The sequence below is a fragment of the Corythoichthys intestinalis genome, chromosome 7 (genome assembly GCF_030265065.1).
Source record: "Corythoichthys intestinalis isolate RoL2023-P3 chromosome 7, ASM3026506v1, whole genome shotgun sequence".
NCBI classification, from domain to species: domain Eukaryota; kingdom Metazoa; phylum Chordata; class Actinopteri; order Syngnathiformes; family Syngnathidae; genus Corythoichthys; species Corythoichthys intestinalis.
Genome location: NC_080401.1, coordinates 6,485,149 through 6,501,059, shown reverse-complemented (window position 1 = coordinate 6,501,059; position 15,911 = coordinate 6,485,149). Strand labels below are relative to the sequence as shown.

The following is a 15,911-nucleotide window of genomic DNA, read 5'->3' as shown; positions in this document are numbered from 1 at the left end:
TAACCCATCATAAAGTCATAAAAGAACCAAACTTCATGAATGTTTTTTGTGACAAAGAAGTATCTGTTCCAATCACTCTATCGGAGAAAAATCAGAGTTGTAGAAATAACTGGAAACTCAAGAGAGCCATGGCATTATGTTCTTCACAAGTGTATGTAAACTTTTGACCACAACTGTATACTCATCCATACTGTAAAAATACACTCAAGATTTTTTCACAGTTTAATACTGAAAAAAAACAATTTAAAAAAGTCAATAAATAATCAATTAAAATTGATTAGCAACATTAACTCACGAGGACAATATGCCAAACAATTAGACCGAAAAAACAACAATTAATAGAACAAAAACGACTGTGTCATTGGACAGTGACAGTTTATTTTTGCTGCTGGCTGTATCAGCTGCTTTCATATGTTGTGGAGTTATTTTGCACTGAGCAACTTGGTAAGCCACCTTATATGATTATATGACAGTGCTCGCTGGTTTACTGATGTAACACTGACAAAGCGGGAGGATTGTTGGCCATATTCGGCACATTTCTGCTGAAAAAAATAATTCCTGGTGTCCACTGCGAACATTTTTAGACAAACTAAACAGACCGGTCTTTCCTCATCTCCCACTGTACTAAAAGTCAAAGCCAAAAGTCAAATACTGCATACGCTTCGTCATATTTCCTTGTCTTAGCTTTTTATATCTCCAGTGTTCTTATCTGTGTGCTCTTGTTTGGTTCAAAAATATTGCGCTGAAAACGCTGAAAATGAGAGCAGCACTGCCACCCACTGAGTGGATGTACAATTACACTTTATTCTAGTACCGCAATAAAGTACGTTCCCCAAGGTCACATGCGCCACCCCCAGCATCGCTCTGCGCCCCCCACTATTTGAGAAGTACTGGTCTAAACTGTAAATTCCGATAGGATTTCGAGTTTATGCAGTGTTCAAAATAAATGTATGATACCTGCTGTATTGGAGCACATTAGGTACCAGTGCCATTTGGTGTTTTATCCAGCAATGACTACTGTGCTAAAATTGACAGTTAGCATTAGAAAGTTTTTATTTTACACCCTCATCACTATACAGCGCTATGTTTTCACAGATTAAATAAAGCATGTATGTAAGACACGTTAGCCACGCATTGACAGTGGTCATAATTAATAGAAACCAAGCCCTCCGCAGGGCTAACGTTACGTGAGCGAGTGACAGTAACGTTAATCTTAGTTATTAGCGCTGAGAAGTCTACTGCTTTAAAATGGTGGCTGTTTACTAAAGCCGCCGAGTCTGTCCTTACGCATCTAGTTCTACATGAATGTGATATCTATGAGACACATCAGACGCTACCTGCTACCACCATAGCATCATGCGGGCGTAGTTTTTAGCAACGTCGGGGAGTTTATAGCGGCTGTCGGCTGCAGTAAGGTGTTTATTTTTTATTGCTACTTCCTCGACGCAAGTGATGTCAGCGCGTTGTCCCGCATTAAAAGTTGTCCGGGCAAAACGTGAAGCTAAGAGCTAGCAAAATTAAACGATTCCTCGAGGTGAATAAAATTACTCGGATCAGTTTTTAATCTTGAGTTACTCGAATTGCTCGAGTATTAGTTTCAGCTGTAGATTGTTTTTGATGATTTGCGGACGCTAACTGGTAAATGCTAATCGTTTCTTATTGCTGTTTCAGCAACTACTTGTAAAGGCAAATTTGAATTGCTGTTATTGAAGATGAGACTGATTTAATTTCATTTTACTTTGTCAGGCAACGAGCATAGAGGTTTTACAAAAAAAGAACTTCACTGTAAATGTACACAATTTTAATTTAATCAAAATAAATGCAAAATATTTACTGTATTTGGCTACATAATAATGGACTCCTTGCCACGGTGGATACAGACACATATGCCCATATTGTGCATATATGCATTGCATAAAATACGCACACACATGCATAGCGCACACATGCCTAGCCACTTTATCATCAGTATAACCATTTTTTATGAGTGTACTGCAGCTTTCATATACAGTAGTTTTAAAAGAAAAAAAATGTATGCCTTAAAAAATGTATATCTTAAATGTATTCACAAACTGCTTAACTACATCAATGAATAGTAAAATATTGCTTTCACCTCATCAAAGTCAGCAATGATTTCATTGAGTAGCCTTAAACACTCAACGCCCATGTTATTCCCATCCAACTCAATATAGAAGTCATTGAAGTTGGCAATCGAAGCAAACAGTACTCCAACCTGAGAGTAGGACTGATAGTATAAATCCTGTTGGAGAGAGAGAGAGCGAGATTAGGGGGTTGAATTTTCTGCTGATAATATAGTCAGACATTTAAAATGAGCAAAACAACAAGAGCAGCAAAATGTCAAGTTCATTTCAGACATTTGGGGTGTAAAAATTTAATTTTGTAACACTCAGGCTACGTCTACACTAGGACAGATAATTTTCTCCAAAGTATTTTGCAGACTATTTTTATACCTGTCCATACTTCGTTTAAGGTGCGTTCAGGGCTGGACTGGGACAAAAAATCGGCCCGGGCATTTTGAGCCGAGACCGGCCCACCAGGTATTGATGGAAAGACAATTAAGCCTATGAATGAAAACAAACTTTCTTGTGACAATGCTTTCACACTGTCTTGTTGGTGTATATATACTTAAACATAAACTTAAACATACACCACCCTTCCAGTACCAATATTCTATACAGTACTTAGCGGATATCAAAAGGCTGCATGGTCTAGTTAACCTCCTGAACAATGTACAACGTATGATGGGATCCTGAAATTAGGACAGGGATTAATACGGAATAGAGGTGAGACATGATCATTGATGAATATATTAAAATGAATAAATGACAGATTTAGTGATTTTTTTCATAGACTATTTATTTACTGCATCAATAAAAGTGCAAATAAATATATCCACAGAATAGGCCCTCAAACACGGAGACCTTTAAAAAGTGAAAGGAGACAGAGGAAGATAAGTGATAAAGAATAACACTTTATGGACTTGTATGATCACAGTACTGGTTTCTAGAAAAATCTGGGAAAATAGTTGCATCATATGCTCCATATAGTACTTACTTAGGGCAAACTCCTGAACAAACAATGAACAAAATATGATGGGATCCTGAAAAATAGGACACAGAGTTGAGATGAATATTAAAATGTGTAAATTACAGACTGTAACTATAAAAACACTCAGAGAGCACAGACCTGTTTGTATGTCTGTACCCTCATCTGTTACCTCACTGTGTCAAAAAAATGTGATAAGCCCCTATTTTTCTCATGTACTGGATCACAGTACCCAGAATATTGGCAGAATTCAAATCATAATGTGTCATTTCATAGCAACTACCATGGCCATGGTGTTTTTTTTTTTACAAGCAATCTGGGCAATTTTCTTGGAGTTGCATACACATATGGTGAAAATCGCCCTATCCTGCAATGATAAAGAATCCTTCAAAAAAATCCTGGATCAAGACAGTGATCCGGATCACCTCTAAATCTAAATTGAATCATCTCTTTCTTGTCCCAGAGTGGACATTTCCTGAAAATTTCATTAAGATCCGTCCATAACTTTTTGAATTATACCATACACAAACAAACCAACTTAGCAGAAGTAATTAAGTGATATTTTCACAGACTAATGTACTTACCATATCAATAAACAGTAACCTTGAACTTCCACTGCAGCAACACTTTGCACAGCAACACCAAATGCTTCCTCAAACATGGGAACCTTCAAAGTGAAAGGAGACAGAGGTGAAAAAGAATGTCACCTGATGGACTTGCTCTGATGATCACAGTGATGGTATTTTTACTCAGTTGAATCATACGACCGTATAGCACAATCTCTTCAAAGGTGAAACAAATAATCATGAAAAGTATGGAGTGATCGACTTATCATAAATATGGTTTAACTTAGCCAATTGAGACCACTCATAAACTGTCATATAGTTGAGATTTCGCACTTTTGACAGAAGTTTGAATGGAAACTACCAGGCTAGATCTTGCCTGTGTTGTATTACAAAAAAAAAAGTTATGTGCTCGGACGTGCCGGCGCGTCCACTCGACCTTATAAAGTTTTTAACTACCTACCAAATAGAGATAATACTTAACTAACTAAATTAATAAAATAAAGTTACTTAAGCACTAACATAATTAAAACTAGAATAGCATCATAGAAACCGTCCAGCATTAGAGAAACCCCATCATGTTAGTTTGCATGCACAGCTAGCTAAATTGCTTAACGGCCTAATTATACCTACTGGCGGTGTTAAGAGTTAGCGAGCTCAATGAAAATAAACTACACCCACGCTTAATTCATATCTGAACCAGATAGACTGCAGTTCAACACTTCTTACCTGAAGTTCAGATTCCCCTCCACTCGGACCGCCGGCGGCCGCGGGTCTCTCCTCCTGCCTCCCCTTCCCCTCATCCACCTGACGGCCACCCCCGCCATCGTAACCTGCGGTTGCTGCTGTCGCTGAAGAGGAAGCTCCGCCACCGGCAAACATCTGTGTTATTTTAACACATTTAGCGGCATCCGCATGAAGGGCTTGTCTCTTTCTATCTCTAATTTTTTCCGCGCCTCCTTTCCTTTTCTTGTAGTTATCCATTTTTTTTAAATCTCCTCTCTCTGTATGTCTGATTAATGTATATCTGATACCTCTGATCAAGAGGGAGGGGGCATCGGCCCTCGTTTGTAATTGGTCCAGCTCATAACCAATATTGACTGATGGGCCGATCTACCACTTTTGTGTGCCAATGTGATTAATGCCGTTAGGGGGAAAAAAAAGACAAAAAAAAAAAAAAAATCAGGACCGGCCCAAAATCGCCATCGGCCCACCGGGCAAATGCCCAGTATGCCCGATGGCCAGTCCAGCGGTGGGTGCGTTTAAGGACGTCCCTGCATTTGCGCAAACTACGCATGCGTAAAATGGAGAAGCCTCATGTGTTACATCATCGCCCACGCGGTTTACCTCTGAACCGGAAACTCATTCCTCGCCCGCGGCAAATTTTGAAATTACAGTACTACACCTTCTAGATTGTCATTATTTTGTGATCACTGTTTTTTCCGTGATCGCAATCGAAAGCGTCATGCAGGAGCGAGAATGGAAGTGAGAGCACGCTTGGCTTTTACGAGCAGGAGCTGAGTTGTGATTGAAATAAATCTTTATAAAACAACAAAAGCCTGACATCATTACTGGGATGTTACAATCGATGCTCAGTTGCGGTCTCACCACTTGGAAAATAACAATTAGAAGCATATGTTGTGGCGCTGGGTATATTTCCTAGAGGCCGCAACCAGGCTGCTTGCGCATAAAAGTGGTGATCCGAGAAGTGGCAAAAGTTTTGACAGGCAGAGAAAAAAAAACTGATCGCATGCCTCTTTGACTGGGGGTACCACGCAGGTCACTTTTCGGGGTTTAATTTTCCTCTATGCATTTTTATATACAGTACTTATGTTCGGTCAGCATTGAGTTGGGATGGGCCAGCTCCGCAGCTGGCTGAGTTGAGGCAACAAGCTCCGTAAAAAACGCTCATCTCCACCTCAAATGTGGACTGAATTAAAGCATGTTATTGAGATGTAGTTTGAAGGTTCAAGAAAAATGTGTAGAAAAGAAAAGAGCAGGAATGCCACGTCGCAATCGTCCGCCTCCATTGTTTACATGCTGTCATGGCGTACTAAAAACAGCGACGGAATGACGTTCCTTCCTGAATATCCGAATGTTGTACGGAGACAGCAGTCCATATTAGGCGGCCCGTAGGCGGCGGGTAACATTACCCGCCTACGTTTTCCGTCTAACAACTAATCCGGATAATAGGCATACTAGTGTGGCCGACATGCCGTATAGTCCAACTAATTACATGTTTAACCCTTTAACACCTAAGCCTATTTTGGCCGAATTTGCATGCATTTGATGTTGCCTTTATATTTCAAAGAAAAAATTGTTTACAATGGCCAAATTGGGTCCCTTTTTTCAGGACACCTTGAACTTCATGTCTAAACTGTTGTTTTCTTCACTGACCAATTATAATCCACATTTTGGACCCAAAAAGACAAAAAAATCCCAAAATATTTTTTCAAAATTTGTAATGTTGGCGTCCCATTGACAACCAAACATGCTCGACCAACCGTTTTGAAGCTTGATAATATTTATTCAACTTGTTAGGATAAACATTCAATAAAAAAAAAATAAGACTGAATAGTTTTATGTTTGACAATTCAACACAAACAGCAGGTATGGTCAAAGGCGTTTTTGGCCTTTACACATACTATGGTCAAAACAGTCTATATAGGGTGCAAAATAGTGAGAAAAAAAAAGTATATATATCATCTAACACAAAAAGGGTTAGGAAGATATCTCTTTGTGAAGTTAGGTGTTGTACCCATCACCTTATCAAAAGTATATACGTACATGCAATCAAGCTTCTCGCACACACATCTACATAAACATCAAAAAGATTATAGTGAAGAAAAAATATATGTAACATTGAAAAAAAGTATTTTAAAAAATATTGACAAGTAGTTCCATTCACATTTTTCCGGCATGCGACCCAATAAAGTTTTTTTTTGTTTTTTTTTTTGCGCACTCAATAAAGCTTCTTGAACAGGTCACGGAGCTGCATCACACACAACGTCACACAGCCTACTCTTTCGCCGTTTGCGCTCTATGTCACTTCTACTCGCCGAGACGCCGATTCATCAGAGGAAAACAACGACAAATACGACTCATCTTCTTCCTTGAGTTAATGAAATAATGCATTATCTTGTGCTAAATGTAGTTTTAGATTCATTCTGCACGTTTCAAAGTCGCTCGCTCAAACCAACCAGTGTTCTGCATTTTTCGGCACGACACCGGCCGCTGCTTGCTTCGCATGCCTCCCTTTCAATAGTTGGCGCCTCGCTCGGAAATTTATTAAAAATGATCACATTCGGTTCGTCCTTCCTGACATCACAACGACTCTTGGGATAAGTAGTCTTTTGTGCTGCTTTCGCTTTTGAAAAAGGACAAGAAATGATGGAAATATAGAGATGGATACATGGTCCATGCAGCGTTTAAATTCATATTTATGAGTGCAGTAAAACTATAAAACTCAAATGACATTATCTCCCGTTTTTCTTGGCCGATTGACTTCAAATAAAAACTGGTGTGGACATCAACTTTCGCTCTTTCAAACGAGACCAACCAGCAGCACGTGGGTGATGTAATTACAGCGTGACGAAGCTTCAAAGATGATATGCGTAAACGCGTCGCTGCCGACACGTTCAGTGTTAAAGGGTTAAGGCCATTATCTGTCCTAGTGTAGACGTAGCCTCAGACAACATCTACAACAGAGGTAACAGGTCCTCAAGGGCCGCAGTGGGTCCTGGTCTTTCTTACAACTGATCCAGCACAGGCAGTTTAACTAATGAGGGGCCCAGGGAAACAAGAATCACCTGACTGAAATTCACTGATTGCACTTGTAAGACACCAGATTGGTGAAAAAGTGTCCACTTGATGGGTAGCAACGAAAACCTGCATTCATTGCGGCCCTTTGTGAAATAGTTTGCCAAACCCCTAATCTACAGCCATCTATACCAGAGCTACACTAAATTAACAGCGTTGGAATTTCTTTTTCACATATAATTTCTTTGATGATTTTTTTTTTTGTGTGTATCCATAAATTTTCAAGAGTACAGTTTAAACAAAAAATATAGCATATAGCAGCAAGTGCATGATTATTTCCAGATTACTGGGTTAGTTACTTGATTTCTCGATAAGTAGAAAATAAAAACAAAGCCTATATTGTAAAAATAAATAAATAAACAACAACAACAAAACAATGTAAGCAAAACTTTTCAATTTACAGTAAAATACTGGCAGCTGTGGTTGCCAGAATTGTACCGTTAAACAAACGGGGAAACTGTAACAAGTTTACAGTCAAATGAAAAACTAACTACTGTAAAATTAAATACATCTATTGTTTTACAACAAATCACAATAAAAAGTATGCATGTGTACTATAAAACTACTCAAAAAAATGAAACAGTATTTAGGCAAGAACTTTATTTCAAGTGGTTAAACACAACTACTACTACTTTGTAGTTAAATGAGAAATTCTTAATTGATTTAGGTAATACTTAATAAACTACTTGAACAAGTTAAGCAATTCCTAACCTTTTCACAACTTTTACATGCAAAATGTGTAACCACATTTTCTTTTCTTACAATAGGAGTGTTAATTTTAAATATTCATTTTTATGTTGTTAATATTCTGGATGAGTGGGGGACCCTAATGCAGAACATGAGCCTAACTGGCAATTGTAACCTACTGTTGCACTCGCAAGAGGTAACAGAGAGACTTTGCATCCCTTAAGTAAACATAGAAGTCAGGCTCACTATTATGTGTTTTTTCAACAGAACACACTCCACCTATTTACAGACAACATTACTTACAGTCGTCGTGTCACGTCACCCGCAAGTCTTTGCACCTGCTTTGTTTTCTGACACATACACTGAAACTGGGTATGGCTGATTAACTCTCCATGTACATTTACAGTGCCTTGCAAAAGTATTCGGCCCCCTTGAACCTTACAACCTTTCGCCACATTTCAGGCTTCAAACATAAAGATATAAAATTTTAATTTTTTGTCAAGAATCAACAACAAGTGGGACACAATCGTGAAGTGGAACAAAATTTATTGGATAATTTAAACTTTTTTAACAAATAAAAAACTGAAAAGTGGGGCGTGCAATATTATTCGGCCCCCTTGCGTTAATACTTTGTAGCGCCACCTTTTGCTCCAATTACAGCTGCAAGTCGCTTGGGGTATGTTTCTATCAGTTTTGAACATCGAGAGACTGACATTCTTGCCCATTCTTCCTTGCAAAACAGCTCGAGCTCAGTGAGGTTAGATGGAGAGTGCTTGTGAACAGCAGTCTTCAGCTCTTTCCACAGATTCTCGATTGGATTCAGGTCTGGACTTTGACTTGGCCATTCTAACACCTGGATACGTTTATTTTTTAACCATTCCGTTGTAGATTTGGCTTTATGTTTTGGATCATTGTCCTGTTGGAAGATAAATATCCGTCCCAGTCTCAGGTCTTGTGCAGATACCAACAGGTTTTCTTCCAGAATGTTCCTGTATTTGGCTGCATCCATCTTCCCGTCAGTTTTAACCATCTTCCCTGTCCCTGCTGAAGAAAAGCAGGCCCAAACCATGATGCTGCCACCACCATGTTTGACAGTGGGGACGGTTTGTTCAGGGTGATTAGCTGTGTTGCTTTTACGCCAAACATATTGTTTTGCATTGTGGCCAAAAAGTTCAATTTTGGTTTCATCTGACCAGAGCACCTTCTTCCACATGTTTAGTGTGTCTCCCAGGTGGCTTGTGGCAAACTTTAAACGAGACTTTTTATGGATATCTTTGAGAAATGACTTTCTTCTTGCCTCTCTTCCATAAAGGCCAGATTTGTGCAGTGTACGACTGATTGTTGTCCTATGGACAGACTCTCCCACCTCAGCTGTAGATCTCTGCAGTTCATCCAGAGTGATCATGGGCCTCTTGGCTGCATCTCTGATCAGTATTCTCCTTGATTGAGAAGAAAGTTTGGAAGGACGGCCGGGTCTTGGTAGATTTGCAGTGGTCTGATGCTCCTTCCATTTCAATATGATGGCTTGCACAGTGCTCCTTGAGATGTTTAAAGCTTGGGAAATCTTTTTGTATCCAAATCCGGCTTTAAACTTCTCCACAACAGTATCTCGGACCTGCCTGGTGTGTTCCTTGGTTTTCATAATGCTCTCTGCACTTTAAACAGAACCCTGAGACTATCACAGAGCAGGTGCATTTATACGGAGACTTGATTACACACAGGTGGATTCTATTTATCATCATCGGTCATTTAGGACAACATTGGATCATTCAGAGATCCTCACTGAACTTCTGGAGTGAGTTTGCTGCACTGAAAGTAAAGGGGCCGAATAATATTGCACGCCCCACTTTTCAGTTTTTTATTTGTTAAAAAAAGTTTAAATTATCCAATAAATGTTGTTCCACTTCACGATTGTGTCCCACTTGATGTTGATTCTTGACAAAAAAAATAAATTACATATCTTTATGTTTGAAGCCTGAAATGTGGCGAAAGGTTGCAAGATTCAAGGGGGCCGAATACTTTTGCAAGGCACTGTATGTCTGACAGGGGTAGTGATGGCAGCTTGAAACTGAAACGTATTCCGAACCGATGGCGTATATTTATATTGAACCACTGCCTCGGAGCTTGCTTTAAATCAAGTGATATATGACGTATGAAACAGGAACACCCCTATCGGTTCACAATCCAATCAGGTGGGTCACAGACACTGGTTGTCTCGATTCTGACAGGTGACTGGCTGAGGCGATTTGAATTATAGCATCCCCTTACTTCATAACTGTGTTATGAAATGTTAAATTTGCGGGTCCGTGTCATTGTGGTTTGTGTGCGTTTTTGCAGTTGACTTGCTGAGTAATCTATTTGGTTTGACGAGCAAGCTAGAAATGGAGGTCATTCTGAAATGTGGGAACAATATGATATGATCGCTCCTGCTAAGGTACGTGTGCTGTCTATAAACACGTAAATAAGTAATGTCATTTTATTACGTCACTTAGCTAACAAAATTAAAGTATAGATACTCTGGACAGAGTTGTGTCCAGTAGGTCAAGGAATGCCTCAGCAGATGCAACAAAGGAGGTGCAGCGAGACTTTACTGATCCTCAACTGGGATGAGCAGAGAACCCACTCATTTACTGGCAGAACCATCAAAATATGTACCGTCATCTGTCCTAGTTAGCAAAACATCTTTATGCACGCCAGCATCATCTACAATACTGTATACCTTTTGAGCGAGTATTTTCCAAGAGAAGTTGTGAAAAAAACAAAGTTCATTACCGTATTGGCCCGAATATAAGACAGTGTTTTTTGCATTGAAATAAGATTGAAAAAGAGGGGGTCATTTTATATTCGCGGTCTAGACATTATACCCATTCACGACGCTAGATGACGCCAGATATCATTGAAGTGATATTCTGTTATGACAGATCTCAGCTACTCTCCCCATTCACGACGCTAGATGGCGCCAGATATCATTGAAGCAATGTTCTGTCATGACAGATCTCAGCTACTCTCAAGTTCAACCAGTTTGCATTCTTTTATTGCAATGTTTTTCCTTATTCAGATTTGTTTCAAGACTACAGTTACAGTTAGACTTCACTTTGATGGGTAATGCAGTTAGTGCAATTTTGTTGTTTTATCACAATAGATTGGTGTATTTACATTTCAAAAACCAGAAGCCATTCATTTACGAATGTGATTGCACTTTAGTTTACATATTTAAATGTTCAGGTATTAAGATTTGAATGGGGCAAAATAACATGCTTTTTCTCTCAAATATATATTGTTATAATAATTTGTTTCAGATGTACTGTAATTATTTTCTGTATAAAAATTAATTTGGTGTTCAAAAAGTCTTTTTTCAAACTTGAGTCTTGAAAAAGAGGGGGTCGTCTTATAATCAGGGCCGTCTTATATTCGGTACAATATGGTATGTACCTCAATAAAAACCCTTGAGTGTTCCCGATCCCACATAACGGCCATAGCTACACAAGCATACCGTCTGCTTCCACGTTCATAGGATGACGAAATGCCACATTAAAATCAGATTTACTGTGAATCAAACTTGAAACTTCAAAGGAGAGATGCATTGAGAGACCCTCCAGTTTTAGTTTTTTCCAATAGAGGTCAATAGTAATAAAGCTTCATGTACTGAACCTATTTTCGAAGGAATTTGCCTAAGTGGTTCGATGCTTCTAAAAAAGGTTTCTGTGTTCAACTCACTTAATTGACACCACACCTAATGCGATTTAACACCGCTAGCGTTAAAACAACACCCAAATCAACACCAATCAACTCCACAGATTTTGCTGTGTATGGCAACTTCACAGGGACAAAAGTCATACAATTTGTGCAATCACGTTACCTATATGGCGGAAAAGTTCCCCTCTGAGACTTAAAATCTCAAATTTCTGGGCGGAAAAATGTTTTCAACTGGAGGGCATTTAAAAAAAATAAATAAATAAACAGCAAAACCCTATCTGGAGTTGAGAGCACGTGAGAGCAGAATTAAAGACGCCATGACTTTAACGAGATATTATCACGTACTTACCTTGTTTCGATCCAAAAACTCCATGTGGCATGTATCACCATGTGTCAAGCCACAGCTGTGAATGGCAACAGCAGGATTTTTGGGGGATTTTATGGGTGAAATATGTTAATATAACAAGGGTCGCGATGCGGAAATCGCAGACATCAAGGAGTGGTTGAGATGTTCTTTTTCATATATTTACCCTTTTAAATGTTGTTTTTCAATTTTTCTTTGTTTGGATCGATTATTTATCATCTAACATATCGGAGAAAATGCGATGGTAACAAAAAAAAAATACAATCAAGCAATAGTTATGAGGTAGATATTCGTGACTTATTTACAGACACCATTTTTTTCATTGTGACGTAATTTCTTTAAAAGTTTAAAATATGCGAGTGAATAATTTTTTGAAGTCTTTTTGTTTTTTTTAAATGAAATATGAGACATCAATTAATGATTCTAAGCTAAAAATGACAGACATTTTTAATAAGAAATATAATTAATTACCTACGTTTTATGGCTGGGTTGAAACAAAAGCGGTTGCGCGACGTCTGTAAATGGCGGTTTTGAGGGTAAAACGGACAAATTAAAAATAGTTCGGGGGCTTAATGTGCCATGAATCTGCTATGGCAGAATACAGACATGTTCTTCCAAACACAGCAGCCTTTTTCGCTTAAAATACAGCAGTTTGTTTTAAAGAGGGTTGCAAGAGCAGAAACTGCTTTTTCAGTCTTGTCTGTGTTTTCCGCCATATATTAGGCAGTGCTTTTACATAAGTGTTTTAATTGACTCTCTTACATAATTAATACAACAATGGATTCAGTAATTTGTAAAAACACAAAGTTAATGTGTATATACAATGAAAAACACCCATTTATAAGTTTAAAATAGTGCATGTCCATTTTTTGAGTGTTGAAACAGTTTCTCCTTTCTCCTTGTGCAACTTGGGTTTCAACTACATGGTTACCATGGTAGTTGAGCATAGTGACTATTGAGCCAATGGAACAGGTTGAGCTGCTGCTGTCAGCATGCTCTATTAAAGTGTACCTCCAATGGTCAGCTGGAAAAAAAAAAAACGTTTATCAAGAAAGAAATTCATTCACCTGCGCTGTTTTTACACTCGTGGTACGACCATAAATTTAGAAAAGCTCGCTGCAACTTTCTCTCCAAGACACCATGACAGCTCATGCGTGCAGCCATTTCATGAGCGGTGGCACACACTGATATATACACTCACCGGCCACTTTATTAGGTACACCATGCTAGTAACGGGTTGGACCCCCTTTTGCCTTCAGAACTGCCTCAATTCTTCGTGGCATAGAGAGTTTGATCCATATTGACATGATGGCATCACACAGTTGGTAAAGATTTGTTGGCTGCACATCCATGATACGAATCTCCCATTCCACCACATCCCAAAGATGCTCTATTGGATTGAGATCTGGTGACTGTGGAGGCCATTTGAGTACAGTGAACTCATTGTCATGTTCAAGAAACCAGTCTGAGATGATTCCAGCTTTATGACATGGCGCATTATCCTGCTGAAAGAAGCCATCAGAAGTTGGGTACATTGTGGTCATAAAGGGATGGACATGGTCAGCAACAATACTCAGGTAGGCTGTGGCGTTCCAACGATGTTCAATTGGTACCAAGGGGCCCAAAGAGTGCCAAGAAAATATTCCCCACACCATTGCACCACCACCACCAGCCTGAACCGTTGATACAAGGCAGGATGGATCCATGCTTTCATGTTGTTGACGCCAAATTCTGACCCTACCATCCAAATGTCGCAGCAGAAATCAAGACTCATCAGACCAGGCAACGTTTTTCCAATCTTCTATTGTCCAATTTTGATGAGCTTGTGCTAATTGTAGCCTCCGTTTCCTGTTCTTAGCTGAAAGGCGTGGCACCCAGCGTAGTCTTCTGCTGCTGTAGCCCATCTGCCGCAAAGTTCGACGTACAGTGCGTTCAGAGATGCTCTTCTGCCTACCTTGGTTGTAACGGGTGGTTATTTGAGTCACGGTTGCCTTTCTATCAGCTCGAACCAGTCTGGCCATTCTCCTCTGACCTCTGGCATCAACAAGGTATTTCCGCCCACAGAACTGCCGCTCACTGGATATTTTTTCTTTTTCGGACCAGTCTCTGTAAACCCTAGCGATGGTTGTGCGTGAAAATCCCAGTAGATCAGCAGTTTCTGAAATACTCAGACCAGCCCTTCTGGCACCAACAACCATGCCACGTTCAGAGTCACTCAAATCACCTTTCTTCCCCATACTGATGCTCGGTTTGAACTGCAGGAGATTGTCTTAAGCCATGTCTACATGCCTAAATGCACTGAGTTGCCGCCCTGTGATTGGCTGATTAGAAATTGAGTGTTAACGAGCAGTTGAACAGGTGTACCTAATAAAGTGGCCGGTGAGTGTATCTCTAATGTGGCAACTTGTCAAACTAATATGATATAATCATACCAATTTATCTTTGTAATCAAACATTAACATTAAATATCTTGAACAGTTTAGCCAACCAGCTCTAAAATCTTTTATTTTCCAGTCCATGACACCACAGCAAGTACGCATAATTTTTTATCTCTGAAGCATAGACCAGTGTAATACATCATCATGATTAAGAATTCAAAAACCCGAAGTCTTTATGATTGTCTTTATGAAAGTGTTAAAGATTACATTTGTCGATGAGTGGCGCTATGGTGATATTCAATCTCTCCAAATGCACATATTTACAATTCCTTTCAAGTCACAGTTACTGAGCAGTGTTCCTACTCCAGCGTCTCTTAAACGGATCGTGTCTAGTGTCTTGTTATGAGCTTTTTGTTTACAAATGTATCGAACACACGACGTGCTGACTACCTTGTCTCTTTATTAACACATGGAGCAGTTCTTATGGAAAAGTAAGAACACAGCTCGGCACAGCTCTCGGCAGGAAGTGGCGTCTAATGGCATGAGGAAATGTAGTTTTTTCACACAAGCAAACAGATTACAAAGCACCACTTCAGTGTTGTCCCGAGACTACTTTTCCCATGATTCACTGCGTGACCTGCGCGCTTGCAGATTCGCTGCGAGACTGACTCAATGCCAACACGCTAAATTGTCACCTGTCAGCGGCTCTCGCGAAACAAACTAGAAGGCTATCAAGCGATCACCGTGAAAGAAACGCCGAACTGTACAAATGCAATGCAATGCTTGAAGCATGAAGGTGGAACTACATAATACAAATACAAATCAATGTGTACAAACTCACCGGCGGTGTGTGTCTCTTACTGCAACATGACCGTGAATTACCGCGACGCCGACCCATTTATATGCACATCCACACCCGTTTCCCGATTGACAGTGGATTAACCCTTTTGGACAAGATCGTAGATGACGCACAATTTAAACACGCTTAACCTAGCGAACGCAACAAAAAATACATTCGGGGATTGCCACAAGTTAACTTTCGGCTATCGTCACTAGTTTATACTGTTCATTCCACAACAGTAGGCAGCTATGCTTTGACAAAGTCATCAGTCATTTATCCAAAAATCACACTTACTTTTTGGCAAATCCTTCATCATAAGCAGACCGGTTAAGGAAGCACACATCTTCGAAGTGTTTGCAGCAGAGAACACTACTCGATGATGGCGTGAAATTCATCCGCTTCGTGCGAACGAAAGATGTCCATTTACGTGCCCTGCTATCCTTTGGCCACTCATACAACTTTTCGTTTGAGTGAGAACAAAACATCGCCACACACCG

General features: G+C 39.5%; 1 protein-coding gene across 1 annotated transcript in view; it reads right to left on the bottom strand.

The window, feature by feature from the left end:
• The window catches only part of adcy1a (adenylate cyclase 1a), a 136,554-nt gene that overhangs the window by 17,441 nt on the left and 103,202 nt on the right, over positions 1–15,911 (bottom strand). The window contains exon 16 of the mRNA XM_057840746.1: positions 2,114–2,260. Coding sequence (XP_057696729.1) covers positions 2,114–2,260 — 147 coding nt within the window. The remainder of the gene's footprint in view (positions 1–2,113; positions 2,261–15,911) is intronic.